The sequence below is a fragment of the Condylostylus longicornis genome, unplaced genomic scaffold (assembly GCF_029603195.1).
Source record: "Condylostylus longicornis isolate FDR11 unplaced genomic scaffold, ASM2960319v2 ptg000038l, whole genome shotgun sequence".
NCBI lineage: Eukaryota > Metazoa > Arthropoda > Insecta > Diptera > Dolichopodidae > Condylostylus > Condylostylus longicornis.
The window spans coordinates 16,306,200-16,323,575 of NW_026578007.1; the positions used below are offsets into that span (position 1 = coordinate 16,306,200).

The window sequence follows — 17,376 nt, forward strand, 5'->3', positions numbered from 1 at the left end:
AATTTAATTATATTTGAATTGAATAAAAAAAGCAAATGTGATTTTCAAAAAGTACATAGAAAATTTGTTACAAAAAAAAAAAAATTTAAAACGTAAAATTTACAAGAATTAAAAAAATAATATTGTATAACAAATAAGCAGATAAATTAAGAAATCTGTATATAACTTTATTTAGCAATATAAAAATATATATTATCTAATATGGAATTAAAAAATAAAAGAAGAAAACAAAAAACAGAACAAAAAATTAAAAATAATAACAATTTTTTGAGGTTGCCGGATTTATTGTATTTCTAGATCCAATTACACATATATTAAAAATTTAGAAAGAATAAGAAGATAACAATTATTTTATTTTATATTTTATTTTAATATTATGTTTAACCTAATAATTTTATGATATGTTTGACATTTTATATATTTTATTTTTAATTAAAATATATTAAGCTCAGTTAAAGACGAAATAAATAATTATATATAATGTTTATAAATTTATCCAAATGTTTTTTTTTTTTTTTTAAAAAAACACTAAAACTAAATAACAACAATAAAAATGCAATATTATAGATGGGTAAAATTTAATTTCATTCTATATCTTTAGACAAAATTAAAATAACTAATTAGTAAAAGTTAAAAATTAAAAAAAAAAAAAACCTAGATCAATTCAATAAAACAAAAAACATATCGTCATTTAGCAGTGGGCGCGTAGAATTTCTTATTTAAATAAATTTTTCAGTTTTAAATTAATATGTTATATAATTTTAATAACATTGAATTGAAAAACAAATCAAATGTTTTAAATTATTTATTGATAAAAGAAAAATAAATAGAATTAACAATGAAACAAAAAAAAAAAAACTTCTAAAACTTATTTAGAATACAACTAAAAAAAAAATAAAAAAGAATATTATATTTATTAATATATTATTATATATAGAAAACAAAATAAAAAAAAAAGAAATAAAATCAAAATTCTTAGCCATAATCTTAAAAAAAAAAACATGAAAATAAAAATGAAAATAAAAAAAAAAATAATATTTTAATTTTTTAAAAGTCTATATATTTAGTAAAACTTGGAAAAAAAAAACAAAAAGACGAAGATTATAAAGAATAAATAAATAAAAATATTAAAATTTAGGTACACATTTAGCGTATACTTTAACAAAACTACTAAAAAAAAAATTATAATTATATGCGTATATATACATATATATGTATATTATATATTTATATATAAATACAAAATAATTATAGATATTTACAATTTATAGTAGATTACACACAAAAAAAAAAAAGAATAATTAAAAATTAAGAAAAAACAAAATATCATAAATAAACTACACATTATATAGACATTATATATATACATTTATTGAATCATAAATAATATAAATTAATAAATTAAAATAATATACAAAACAAAAATATACATACAAAGTGGCCCGCCCTATTTAAAACAAGAAAACAAAAAAAAAAAAAAACAAAAAAATTGTTTTTTTTTTTTGTTTTAGTAAAAAAAACATAAATTAAACTACTTATTAAACTAATTAAAAAATAAATAAATAATAAATTAAATAAGAAATAAAATTTTATTCTATTCGTACTTGTAATAACATTTATTATGTGTAAATTATTATTAATGTAAGTAAATATATTTATATTTATATTTACATTAACATATTATAAATAAAATAACATTAAAAGAAGGAAGAAAAAAAAAATAATTAGTTTTAGTCAATTATACACGAAAAGAAAAAAAAAACAATACAAAATAAATATTATAATAAAAAAAAAATCATAATATATAAGATTATACAAGTATGCATATTATAAATATTATACTTACATATTATAATAATTACCTATAAAAAGCAGAGAAAGAAAATATTAATACATAATTACAAAAAAAAAAAACAGAAAGAAAAAAAATTATTTTGAAAATTAAAAAAAAAAACTTAAACTAAACAAAAAAACAAAATGAAAAAGTATAAGTAATATTTTTACAATTTCTTATATGTAAAACTTAAGAAATATAAATATTATTATTTAATATTATTATCAAATTGATAATTTTGTTTTTATTTTTTTTTTTCTTTTAGTAATCAAAAAATGTTAACAATAAAATAATTTTTAAAAATCATAATATATTCAGTTTTAATGATAAAAATGCATTTTATTTATTATAAAATTAAATTTATTTTAAAATGAAAAATATATTTTGATTTCAAATTATCCTATAAATTATAATTTTTGGATCAAAATAAACAAAAATATAAATAATTTTTTTTTTTTAAATTTGTCATTGTAAAAAAGAAAAACATCGAAAATAGGGAAAGAAAATATTGAATTAAAAATTTATTTTTAAAAAATTTCATTTTATCAATAATATAAAAAAAAATATTAAATAAGTGTGTAAGGGTGTAATCGATAATATCAAATACCGGATACCAACTGGCAATTAACATTTAATGTTAAAAAATAAACCCTTGACAATACTGCTTTAGCAAAAAAAAAATTATTAATAATTTGAATTTGACATTTTATTTAAATGTTATTTCATTAAATAAAATTATTTATTCTCTTCAAAATTTTTCATTTCGCAAAAAAAAAAAAAAAAAAAAACAAAATCAGCAGTTAAGATTTTTTCATTACGAAAATTCCAAAAAATTTTAAAAATACTATGATAGGCAATTGACATTATTAATTATATGACATTTGTTTTTTTTTTCTGCATTATTGTTAACAATACAAATGTTCACATCTGTTAACAACATTATAAGTTAAAATACTTTTGTTAGCTGCAATATCGATTTATGGTGCAAAAGAATTCAAGGAGCATATTACATTATCGATTATACCTTATTTTTTCATTTTATTATATTGAAAACATTCCGTAAAACATTTTATTCATCACATGAATTTTATGTTTTTATTTAAAATTACCATACATTTGTTTTTGTCTACGGTAATATTTTATGAAGGTATCAAAGATTAAAAAAAATAGTAATTTTTTTTTTTAATTTTAATCTACTATTAAAATTTTCAAACGGTAACACAGAAGAAAAAAAACAGTAACAGCAATCATTTTTTACTTATTGGTAATTCTTATACATTTAAATTGTCAAAAATAACTCAAAACTTTCTAGAAGAATAATTTTAAATTGTTGTAATGGAGAGATATTAAATATTCAGAATATTCAAAATAAATATTGAAAATTTGGATGAATTGGGATGCTTTTATTGGAAAATGGAATGGAATTTTGTTGCAAGAAATTTTTGAACATAAATTTTTAATCTGTTGCAAGATATAAAAATATTTATCAGATAGATGTGGCGGTACATAAATAATTTTCAATTCTGACCAGAGGCAATTATTGAATATGAGTGATATGAAAAATCTCCTTTCGTAGAACAATATCAAGATATTGAATTATGATAATTTCATATTATCCAGTCCAAAAAATTTCGTTTTTATTGGTAAAGATGATGTGGCTCTCTTTCTATTTTAAATTTTGTTCTAGTTTCATCAACCATCCCGTAATTTATATTTTTACATACATATGTATTTTGTCATTTATTTTATATTCTTAAAATTTTTGATTTTTTTTTTAGGAATTATGAACCTAATTGGAATGTAGCATCAATATAAGATATAAAATTCGTTAGTCTGTTGTCTTCCTTTACAATATATGAATATTAAACATCGCACATAATAAATATTTTTTTGTGTTTTTTGTTTTTAATAGTTTTGCATTGAAATATTTTTTTTGTATCAAAATTTTAAATAAAATGCATTTTTCTTATTAAAATCAAAAATAATTTTATAATATTTTAACTATATATTATAAATATGTTATATCACACAAATAAAGTTCTAACAGAAGAAAAATGTAATTTATATTTCTTAATATAGAATAAAATAAAAAAAGAAGCCACCGATGTAGCCAGGCGAAATTCATTTAAATAATAATAAATCTAATAATATTTATATGTATGTAAAATGTATATTTATATATTTTATGTTGTTGAAATTATTTTTTTAAATGAAAAAATAAATAAAAATAAATGTATATAACCGATTTCAAAATATAAATATGTGTAAAAAAAAATGTTCACCGATAAAAAAAAAAAACTATTTATGAGATCAGATATACTAATAATAATATAATATATCTTACTATTTTTTTTTTTAATTTTACAAAATAAAAAATATTATACAAATTAAATACAAATTCAATAAATAACAATTACATTACATAAATCTAGCCACATATATACGTTTTAACTTCATTGAAAATTTTAATAATTTTAAAATCATTTTTATAATATGAATTTTTTTTTTATATTCTACCATCTTTTTGCAATATCTTTCAAATGTATTTCTTCAATTTAAATAAAATTAAAGCGCAAAAAAGTTAAATATTAAAATACTTGAAACTATTGTTATATATAAATGAGAATCATGTCTTAAATTATATTTCGATATTAAAGTTTATGAGCAATAATAATTTAGAGAAGATTTTAATTTTTTTTTCGAAATTTCATGTTTAAATTTTATAATAAACGAATACTTAATAATACTTATTAATATTTTAATTAATAATAATTATATTACAAATGGAAATAAATTGAAATAAAGCTCAAATTTTTTTTTGTAATTGTTTGTTTTAAACATTTTTTAATTTAAAAAATGTTTTATAGTAATTAAATATACATGTAATAGAAATATAAAACATTTTTAATAATATCATTATTTACATTAAAAACGATGCATTTATATTTTCTTATATTTTAAAATAAATAATGTAATAATATATTGAAATGTATGAAAAATATTAATTATGTCATAAATTTGTTTTCTAAATTATAATTATACATTAATTAATGTTAAAAAATAAGCAAACTTATAAAACATAATATCAATATTGTAAAGTAAATTTTTCAATAACAACAAAAAAAGGTTGTTACATTGAATTCAAATTATTTTATAATGTACACTCTAAGCGAGCTAATTGAGCTCTTTTCTAGAATCAAAATTCAAATATTTTTCAATTTTTTTTTTATGTTTTTGTTAAATAGAACCAATTTTATTTTAAAAATAATTTAATAAAATAATTTATTTTAAAAGGAAAAACCAAAAGATAATAGAAATCTTCTCATATTATTTTATATTTTTATTAAAAACAAAATTTAAAATATGAAATTTGTTATATACATTATTGTAATGTATAATATATTGAATAAAATTTGGAAATTTCGATATTTTTATTCTATTTTTATTCTATTAATTTACATATGAAAATTTATCGAAATAAAAACAAAAATTAAATCAAATTAAAAGAAATTGTGTAAAATTTATTTTATATTTTAAAATACACAACTACAATAATTTAATAAAACAATATTATTATGTAATTAAAAATATAAACAATTTAATATTTTTAATATAATATGTGTATATATTTACTAAAATATATATATGTATATATTTGACAATACTTTTTCGTATTACAAAATTTATTTTTGTTAAAAAATAAAAAATAAACGAAAAAAAAAAAAACGAAAAACAATTATTATTAAAAATAATAATATTTAATATTATGTAAAACTATATTATTATTGTGAATTTAATATTATGTATTATTATATGTAGTTATTCGTATAATTTTATATATATATATATACATTTTTAAAAATGTATATATAATATATATGTATATATATATATGTTATTGTAACTTATATAATTTTAAATTAAATTATCAATTATATACAAAAATATAATGCATGTATTATATATGAACATATAATATAATATACATAATATATTAACTTAACCATATGTAAAGTGTAATAACAATTATACATTCTACATAATATATAAAATTAAATAAATAGAACATTATTATATAATTACATAATTATTATAAAAAAAAATATTATGTAACACTTAATATATACATTTAAATTATATAAATGAATAGGTGTATAAGATAAGGTTTCAACCAAGAAATAAAAATTGTTGAATATTTTTAGTAAGAAAATCAAAAACAAAACAAAAAAAAAAACCAAAAAAAAAAATAATATAAAAATATTAAAAAAATCCAAAATATTGTTTTCATATTATATTAACTATTATAATTATTATATTATCACATATTAATATACAAAAATATTATTATATATTAATGAATAATCTTTTTGATAAATAAATTAGTATTTTATATATATACATACATATTAAAATGTGTATATAACATAAAACATAAATTATTAAATTTAATTAAAACATAAAATACAAAAGAAAATCGAAAATTTGTTGAAAATTATTAATAAATTTAAAATAAAAAAGCAAAATATATTTATAAAAGTATTTATTATAAAAAAGAAAAAGAAAATATTGAATAAAAAATTTTTTTTTGTAAAATCTTTGATATGTAATTAAATATTTAAACTGTAACAAAATATATATATATATACATATATAAAACGAATTGAAAATGGTCTAATTTTGAATTTGTAATTTTGAATTTAATTTTTATATAAAAATAAAAAAGAAAACAAAATAGTCCTTTGTATAATCTATATACTTTTTTAGTTCGAAAGTAATAATATGTTGAGAATAATTATATTTATGAAAAAAAAAATAATAAAAAAGGAAAATTTATTAAATTAAATATTAGAAAACAAACTATTTTTAATATTTTAAAAATTAAAGAAAATAAAAAAAAAACTCTGTGATTAGTGTACTCGTATATTACATAACATGAAATATTTTTTATTTGTTTTTTACATTTTTATTTTTGTTAACTTCATTAAATTTTTATTAGAAAAGGAATTTCATACATAATATGGTTATATTTTTAAGATGAGTATCAAAAATAATATAATATTTATTAAGATATTAGTTATTTTATGGTTTTTTAAACTATTTTCTTATTTTGTAAACTATTTTCAGTATATTTAATTTCATTTGAATGGTTTTTGTTTCATTAATTAAATTATAATTAAAAAATTTCTATTTTCAAATTTTAAAATTTTAAAAATTATTCCATTTACATTTTTTATAACTATTTTTTGTCAACTTTAAATAATTTTAACTATTAAGGAATTGATTACGATTGGTTCAGTTATTTCAAATCTGAAATTTATTATTATAAATACAATTTTAACAATTTATCGTAATCAAATTTTGGATAATATTTAATTATAAATATCAACATATATTAAATATTTAAATTCAATTTCAATAAAAAAAATTAAGAATCTTTTTATTTAATTATTGAAATAGAATTATGAATATTTCTGTTTTCTTTATTTTGAATTGAAATTGATCCGTTAATGGATGGCATTACCCTTGAAAAAATCAAAATAATAAATATTTGTAACTTTTAATTAATCCTTGATTTCCAAAATGCAGTAATACCGTATTAATATACAAGTCAGCTTATAACTCACAATATTATAACCTGAATTGTGTATAAGTACCCGTGTTACCACATTTTGGAAGTCAAAAAATATATATATATATATATATATATTTTGATTCTCATCTAAATATTATATATACCTATTATGTATGAAAACATTTTTGAAAAAAAAAATAAAATAAAAAAATTGAAAGATAATACAATTTATAAAAAAAACAATAGCTATATATATAAATATATATATTGCTATAATATGTATGTACATCAACTAATCAATTTTCAAAACATAACACATGAATATTATAAAAATTTATAAATATGTAATTATAAAATTATTTGTTAGATTTGTCGTTTTTTTTTTTTTGTGTTTTGTTTAAAGTTTTTAAGTTTAAAGAATGACACTTTGAAAACATATAAGATAATTCTAATTTTTTAAATAGTAAACAATATTTTATATACTTTTAAATATTTTTTTCATTTGAAATGCTTTTCAGAAATTTTAATTTTGTATTTGCAGAGCAATTACTTTCCAATTTTAATCTATCATTTTAATTTTTTTATAAATATATATTTTAAATACAATTTTTGTATTTTATGTATAACTCTGGCAACAATCTACACGAAAATTTAATATAATAGCCCTCTAATATGAATTTGTAAGTAGTTTAATACTTACAAAAATAAACATGCATATTACATTTTATTCTAAATCAAAAAAAAAAAATTTTGTCTTTAGGACTCTTACTGCTTTTTCTCTATAAAAACTCTATAAAAAATTATATAATTTTATAATATTTTAAATTTTCTTTGAAATATTATTTGTCAAAGTATGTTTTTTATACATTAGAAATTCAATGTTTTCTAATAATATAAAAATAAATTTGCAAAAGAAAAGTTAAATTTCTTATATTACTAAATTTAAACTTCCATTTTGAAATAATATCAAAATATGTACAATGCACAATTTTGCTGTAGAAATTATTTATATTTTGGACCCGATTATAAGTTTACCCGGCTGTAAACAAACTTCAACAATAAATTGCATAAAATGTTAATATTTTATGTACAATTTATTACAATTATTCTTTTGTGTTACTTCCTAATTATCTACAGTTTCGACTACATTGTTTTTGTTGAAACGCTTATACAATTTGTTTAGTTGTTTTATTTGCCAATTTTTGTTGATTCTTTAATAAAAAATAAAAATGCTAAAAACCATTCATTTGAATAATTTTTTTTTGAACCTTTGGTGTTTAAACCAAAATGGAAATTATTATTTGTTTTACTTTTGTTTTTAAGAACATACGCATGATGAGTGCCTTTTAGAGTGTCAACAAGTTAAACTTTTAAACTCGAGAGGCTTCCATATAAACTTTTTTAACAAAAAAATTAAAAAAAAAAATACAAAAAGAAAATTTGATAAATAAAAAAAGAAAAGAAAATTTATAAAATTGGTTCTTTTTTTTTTAATTACCATAAGTATTCTGTCAATTTATATTGTATTCTTTCTAAAATTTTATTAAATTATCATTATTATTATTATACTATTAGCTAACTATATAACAAAAATAAAAAGCAAAAAAACAAAAAAAAAATTAAAAAAGAACAAAACGAAATAATTAATAAAATTAGTAAGCAAAATTAAAATCTATAAACATTCCAAAATTTTCTAAAAATTAAAAATGAAAAAATTTTCCTTCAAAATTTTTCCAACATTTAAAATTAATACCAAAAATCTATCCCTTTAAATGTCTCTATGTCTCTTATTTAATAAATTCAATTAAAATGTTAATTAAAAAAAAAAATATTTTTTAAATAAAAAAGCTTATCCCTCTTAAAAAATATAACATTTTTTTTTTGCTCAATTCTACATTTTAGTTCATTTTCATATACATATAACAGATAAAAAAAAATAATAACAATAAAATGAAAAAAAAAAAAAACAAATTTTTTTAAAATTAACAAATTATCAAATTTAGACATCACATTAAAATTAAAAAAAAAAATATAATATTAAATAGAATATTTAATATTCAAATAAAAAAAATTAATATTATTATATTGTATAAATTACCACAAAAATTACCACATCGAAAACCCAATTTTCTTTTTTTTTAAATCTATATTATATAAAAATATTTAAATTATATAAAAAAAATATTACAAAATAAATATTAAACATCCTGAAATAGTTGATTAAAATAAGTAAATATATTTATATATTAAATATAATATTCAATATTCTCTATTACATAATTTTAATTATTGTGTCTATAGTCAGAAATTTAAACTTAAAACTTACATAAATAATTTTTATCAAAATGAATAAAGGGCAAATGTAAAAGAAATAATAAATAAAAAACATATTCCAAAAAATCTTTTTCCACTTATTTATATTGTTTAACAGAATTTAACAATACACGAAAAATGAATATTACATAAGTTATTTTAATTTAAAATTCAATAATCATGACTTCAAAATTTTATTAGTACAGTATAAATATTTAATTCAGCAATTACAATTTATAAGTTGAATTGTGTTTGAATATTTCCAATTATTTTTTAATTATTTTGAAAATTAATCACTTAATAGTGATAGATAATAATTTTGTTTTAGACATTATTCTTTTTTTTTTTTTTTCTTAAAATATTTTATATAAATTTAATTATATTTGAAAATAGAAAAGTGCATAAATAATTCGATCTTAAGAAAATTTTATTTGCCCTAATTTATTATTAATTTTAAGTGAAACGGTTTACAAATTTCGGTTAATGAGTTAGTGAATTTTAATTGCTGAATTGTTTAAAATACAATTTTTCTTTTATAATTTTATTTATTTGTTGTGTTTTGCGCAAAACGTAAAAAAATATTAATTTGATTTTATTAAATTGATAAACTTTACTAATACTTTTGTTGAAATAAACCCTATAATCGGAATTGTAATAATAACGTATTAATGCAGAATTCATCTTGTAAATGTCAATTGCTGAATTGTTTATCGATACGGTACTATTGTAATTCCGATGTCAGGGAATATTATCGGAAAATTTTTTAGAAGAGAATGTGGATGCATATTTAATACATAACGTACGTGTATATTTTTTTTTCAAATGCCTATTATTCAATTGATTAGAAAATAATAAAAATATTAAATAATATACATACATAATTATTTATAATAACTAAATATACTTATACTGGTATTAAAAATATATTTTTTTTTTTACAATTTTTTTTTTTTTAATCTATAAAATATTTAAAACATTAAAATTAAAACAAAAAAAAATTATAAAAACAAATATTTTCATATTTGCTACATACATACAATATTACGAATAAATTTATATCTATAAAAAATATTTACAGAATAAAAAAAAAAAAAAAAACAAAACTGAAAAAATATTAAAAATTAAGAAAATCAAACCGATTTCCTCATTACAAACTTTATTCAAATTATTGGGCGTCTATCAAAATGCAGATATAACGTCAATTTGACTTTTTTCATTTTGAATTGTATTGCTGAATAAATCGAATTAAGGCGGCGTCAGATTTGCATTTTGGTAAATGTTCAATTGTCTTGTTTTTTTTTTTAATTAATTTTTTTTTAAATTGATCTCTAACATTCATATATATATATATATTTTTTTTTTGTTTTATAATATACAAATTAATATTAATAGATGTAAAATTGTAACATTTATAAACTTAAAAAAAAAAGAACAAAGAAACAAATAAAATTAAAGAGCAACGCATTGAAAAAAAAAAAACAAAAGTTATTAACAATCTACTCTTATTTAAAATTATTATAAATATATATATATATATATATATACATTAAATATGTAATATCATATTACATACTAAAACTACATATACTTGGCGGACTAAAATAATAATTAAAAAATATATATATATATATATATATATATTTATATATATTCAAAGAAAAGGCAAAACATTTTAACTTTTTTTACTATATTTAAAATTATAAAAGTCCTTTCAAAAAATATAAGAACAAAAATATTATATAAAATAAAAAAAACTAAAAAAAAAAAACAAACAAATATAAAAAATTGTGAATGTATATATGTATAAAATATTAAAAAAAAACTTCATATATTAGTAAATATATTATATAATATATATGTACAGTAAATAAAAACAAAAAAAAATTATAAAAAAAAATTGTTGTTGGTCTTACATAACTAAAAAAAAAAAACAAAACATTAAAACAAAGCATTGTAAACTTTAAACAAAAAATTATATAAAAATAAAAAATAAACAAAAAATATAATATAAATAAATACACGAAATTTTCAAGAAAACAAAAGAAAAAAAAAACATAAAACATAAAAACTGAAAAAATTACTTTTAAAAATTAATAATTTATAATATATATATATATATATCTATATATGTATACATACAATTGTATATATATATATATATATATATAATTTGAAAATATTTTTAAGATTAGACACACAATAATGTAAAATAATTAATTTTACATAAAAACCGTATAAAATGTATCTAAAAAATATTATAGTAAAACAAATACAAAACATATAATACATAAATAAATGTATTTAATATAATAATACATATATATATATATATATATATATATATATATATATATATATAATATTCCTATATGTATTAACTATGGGCCATAAAATAAATTTTAGAATTATGTACTATTATCAAAATTATAATTACTTATGCATAAATATATAATTATATAACACATATTATAAATATCTTATAAAACAAAATAAAAATATTCTATAAAAAAAAATATTATGATACTAAAAATAAAAAACACATAATATATTGTATATATATGCATTAGTATATTTATAAATACATACATAAATATATATAAAAATATATATAATATTATAACGAACCATAACTAAATACAAATTAAAATTAAAATAAATAAAAACAAAAAAAAAATAAAAAAATTTAAAATATTAAAAAAAAATACAAAAAAAAAATATGATACAAAATAAATAATATTAAATGTAATAAAGAAAAAAAAATGCTATAAAAAAATTGTAAAAAAAAAACATAAAAGGCTGTAATTTTAAGGATATAATTATAAGAATGATAAAGAAATGAAAAAAAAAAACAAAGAAAAAAAAAATAATTGAATATTTTGTTTCATTTAATTTTTTATTAAATTAAATTTTTGTTTTGCGTATTTTTAAGCCACATTTAAAAATTCCAAGGAATTTTCACTCCCCGAGGGCGTTAATACCCAGAGCTGAACTTGTATTCAATAATAAAAATAATGCATTTTCTATAACTATATCCTTCACCTGTAATTTGTCAAAAAATTTAGTTTGAAATAAAAAATTCAGTTTATCATTGGTTTTCCGATGCTATTGTTCTGCAACATTATTCATAGGTTTTCTCCTGGTGCGCATTTATTTGTTCAAATTTTCAATGTCTTCAAATTATTGCGATTATTGAATGAGATTATTTTTAACTACTATTAAAAAACAAATTTTGCTTTGCAATGCAATAATTTTAACATTTTCAGTAATTTTTTTTTTATTTTGATGAATTTAGTCAGAAATTGTCAATATCTATTCGATAATAATAAATTGTCTAATAATTCCATATTTTTCTATTTTGGAAACTTTTTATTAAATATTAAATAAAGTAAATAGGAATTTTTTGATTTAAAAATTTTTTCCGAAATTGGAAAAAATTTTGCACAAAAAAAAAAAAAAACAATTTTAATATTTTTCTACATGTTTTATTTTTATTTAAAAAAAAAAAATTAAAACGTCTGTATACATTTTAATAGAAGATCTCTTAATTTCAAACGTAAAGATTGTTTTCCCCCGCAAATAATATGTGTACTCTTTAAAGTTATTTCAATTTTTGTATCTTCGCTAGGAATAAATATTGTTACACTACCATTTCCACCTTGTTCTACTTTAACATCTGTAATACCATCTTGTATTAATTTTTTTACAAATAAATCAACATCTAAAGAACCAAATTCATATTTTGCTTTCTTTAATGTCTGCTCTTTACTTGGTGGATACGTATTTGAAGATGAAGATGATGGTTCTGTTTTTTCATCTTCTATTGGCTTAATATTATGAACATTATCTTTAACATGTAATATACCAGTAACAGTTGAAAAATTTGTACCAGGTATAATTTCTTTCGGAACAATGCTATCAGCCAAATCTGATGATAAATATACCCGATTTTTTTTACGTTTTAATGGCAGTTTAACATATTCACCAAATTTAAATGTTATTATTTTACGATCAGGAGTTTGATCAATAACTAAATCTAATTTATGCGGAGCCATTTGTGGTGGATGTGTGTAACTTTCTGGTATGACAAGTACATTGGGTTTTAATTCCTTGACAAGCTTATTTGCTTGTTGAAAATTTAGTGAAGTTTCTATTGGACAATATATAGCTTTCATTGCCAAAGGTTGATATGGTGCCAATGCTTGAAGATAGGGATAATCTGGCTCTAAAACATGTAAAATTTGTTTTTAAAAAAAATTTTCTTTCAAATTTAATAAGGAAAGATTACCGGTAAAGATGATAGTATGTTGCGGGTTATTTCCCCACAGTTCAATAAAATGTACAACGTCTCCAAATCTCAAACTTGGGTGACCACAAAAAACGACGCATGGCTTTAAATATGTTACGTTTAAGAAAATTATGAAAAAAAAAATTTCATAAATTACCTGTCTGAAATCAGTACTAAAACCTTCCGAATAAATCCGTTTATAGTGCTTTAATCGAGCGTTTTTAACTAAAAAAGCATGGGGAAACGGATCATCTGGAATATAAACTTTATTTTGTTTAACAGAACTTAACCATTCAGCTAATATATTTGAATAAGCCAAAGAGCTGTCAGCAACTGGAGATATAAAAAACATTGGTATGTTGGTCAAACCAGCGTTATCAAGATTTGTAGATAGACATTCGAACAAGTCATACACAACTCCAGATGGATAACATGGTATCAAAACTGATCCATTATTTCGCAAAGTGACAGCTACAAATTGAAAATATTTTTAGAAAATGCGAAAAACATCTTGGCGACTTTGCTTACCAACATTCATACACAACTCTCCCAGCATAGTATCAGGATTTACATGCGGTGCCTGAGTTAAACCAGTCAATATAACTACATCTGCATGTTTTAAAACGGTTTGATTAATTGGTCTCGGATGAGTAGTTAATGTAGATGACCCACTTACATAACAAATTTTTTCGTGACCTGTACTCAACACCCAATTACTTGAACCTAAACAATATCCGGAACTGACAGGGGTTACCTGAAGAGCCCCAAAAATGTCCTAAAATTGAGGTTATTTAGTTTTGTAAAAATATATATATATTATGTATGTGAGAACGAGAAGTAGTATATATGTACATATGTACATGTGTTGATAGTAACGATTTCAATAAGAAAAAAATTATATTTACCAATTTTTCATCGTAACCTGCAATTTTTACCCTTGACAAAGCCTTTTTTACGTCATCAAGTGAGAAAATTTTTCTCCACTTTTTAGGTTTGTATAAATCACATAAAGGAGATGGTAAGATTTGTAACATATCTTTCCATAAATTAGCATTATTCGGTTTAGGCACTGCTTCAATATATTCAACAAGCTCTTCCATGAAAAATTGTCCAATTTGTAAAGTTGGTTCAGTTGCGTATACAGTGCCTTTAAAATCGGTACCCTCTGTTATATATGGTAAAGCAAGCATATTTAGGTAATTTGATATTAAAATAACATCAATTTCACTGAAATCAATAAGTCTATCTAAAGGTAAAGAAAATTCTGGTGCTGAATCTACGAAAACTCTTCCACAGCATTCTTTTAATTCACCATCCATTTGTGGGTCGTGTTCTCTACTAGGAATCCAATTAGCTAAATTAGCTAATTTTGAGCTTTGAACAAGTGGAAGCGGTAAAAAATTCAAAACTGACTGAGCCGACAATCCACAATCTAACATGATCAGTAATTCCTTGAAGCTAACAACATAACAAGGTTTTGCCGGATCCCCGCTTAAGCAATACTAAAATTATAATATCAATTTTATTATATGTAGGAAGGTTATAATATACTATATTTTATAAAAATTAATTATCAAAGAAAAACAGAGTACCAATTTCATTTCGAGATGAATATATGCTTTGTATTACTTTTAAAAAACTGTCAAGAAATTGTTTTTTTTTTTTTTTTGTGTTTATCTGCAAATTCTTCAAATGTTTCTTCTTCGAAATATAACTAAAATGTAAACAAAAAACAAATAATATTTATTTTACATCGGGTTTATATATGCAATTTGCTTTGCCAGGTTAGAAAGACAAACAATGACGTTTATAAGTCATAAATGTAAAATTTTCTATATCATATAATTCACATAATATCATATAATATGAATTTATATGAACATCGATTTCACATACATAATATGAATTATAAAAATTAAAAAGGAAAAATAATTTTTATATGTACTTTTTCCACTTTTTTATTATCTGACAACAGATGTCAGCCAAATGAAAAAACAATTTACCGTGAATTTACTTATATTGTTTTTAGTTTTGTTTTGTTGGCATTCATCACATTTCATTTAGTGACATTTACAGATATCTCGTAAACAAATAAAAAAAAAAAGTTTTTTTTCAACATAGCCAGGGAAAATATTTTTGAAATTTGTTATTAAATGGCTTCAAATGATTCAGGTGTAGATTCCAGCAATGATAGTAACGATGCTAATTTAGTTATGAATTCGAATTTATCTAATTTTTGTGTTTTACCCAAACTTTTTGATAATAATAAAATGTTACAATGCTTTGCTTTACCACAACCTGTTTCATCAACATCAACTTCGACTGAAAATAAATTACAGTTTGGTTCTTTACCGCCTGGAAAATTCAAAATAAATTCTTTTCGTCGTCTTCATTCCCAAAGGAATCGAGTTAAACATGAAATAAGTCAATATAAAGAAAGGAAATTACGGTTGGCTGCATCAACATGTAATATTGAACTTCTAACAAATTTGTTAAAATCTGGTGTCGACCCAAATTGCTCTGATGAACATAAAAGAAGTCCATTACATTTAGCTGCATGTCGCGGATACACAGATATCGTATCGCAATTATTAAAATATGGTGCTAATCCTAATATTGTTGATTCATTGGGTAATACACCATTACATTTAGCAGTCATATCAGCAAGCTCAACAAATTTTAATTTAGTTGTTAGAATATTATTGCAACAGGGAGCTAGTGTACATGTTATTGATAGAAGTGGAAAAAATCCACTTGAATTAGCTGAAGGTAGACTGAGATTAATGCGTTCAAGATGTCCAACTCCAGAAGTAATTAAAATAATTGAAGATATGTGCTTGTTGATTGCTCTTATCTTACGATATTTTTGTAAACAAAAAAGAGATTTGGAAGACTTGGAAGGCATTGAAGAAAGATTACAAAATCTGAGTACGAATGATCAGGTTGTTAATGAAGCTGATAGTTTATTAGCTAGCGTTGAAAAACTTTCAATTGCAAAGTAAAATAATAATATTTATTTATGTATGTATATTCATATATTTAAAAGTTTTATACAATAACCCAGAATTAAGAGGTTTCTCCTATTTTATATCATAAGTTATATTTAAGATTATAGAAGAATAGACTATTTTAGATTATTGATATGAGATTTTTTTTCATAACTGAATATTAAAATAATATATTGGACCATTGGATTGTATATAAAATAAAATATTTTTTGTTTTTTTTTTTTTTTTATATAACATTTATATTATTATCTTTTTTATTTGTTTAAGATATCAATAAAAATTTTGAGTACAATTATTAGTATTTTCTTTTAATAATAAATTTATCATAAAACTGATTCTCTATTTCACTTTTAACATTGAATTA

The 17,376-nt window shown here is 18.8% G+C and overlaps 2 protein-coding genes across 2 annotated transcripts; one reads left to right on the forward strand and one right to left on the reverse strand.

The window, feature by feature from the left end:
- Positions 1–13,192: 13,192 nt before the first annotated feature.
- Positions 13,193–15,741, reverse strand: LOC129609128 (integrator complex subunit 9). Its single transcript, XM_055521015.1, has 6 exons — positions 15,597–15,741; positions 14,910–15,506; positions 14,533–14,779; positions 14,162–14,475; positions 14,005–14,107; positions 13,193–13,941 (listed from the first exon to the last, which is right to left on the reverse strand). The coding sequence occupies exons 1-6, from the start codon at positions 15,603–15,605 to the stop codon at positions 13,226–13,228; spliced, it is 1,986 nt and encodes a 661-aa protein (XP_055376990.1). The 5' UTR covers positions 15,606–15,741; the 3' UTR covers positions 13,193–13,225.
- A 364-nt stretch (positions 15,742–16,105) lies between these two features.
- On the forward strand, positions 16,106–17,173 carry LOC129609202 (ankyrin repeat domain-containing protein 54). Its single transcript, XM_055521128.1, has one exon. It carries the CDS (start codon positions 16,158–16,160, stop codon positions 17,004–17,006), a length of 849 nt encoding a protein of 282 aa, XP_055377103.1. The 5' UTR covers positions 16,106–16,157; the 3' UTR covers positions 17,007–17,173.
- Positions 17,174–17,376: the final 203 nt, after the last annotated feature.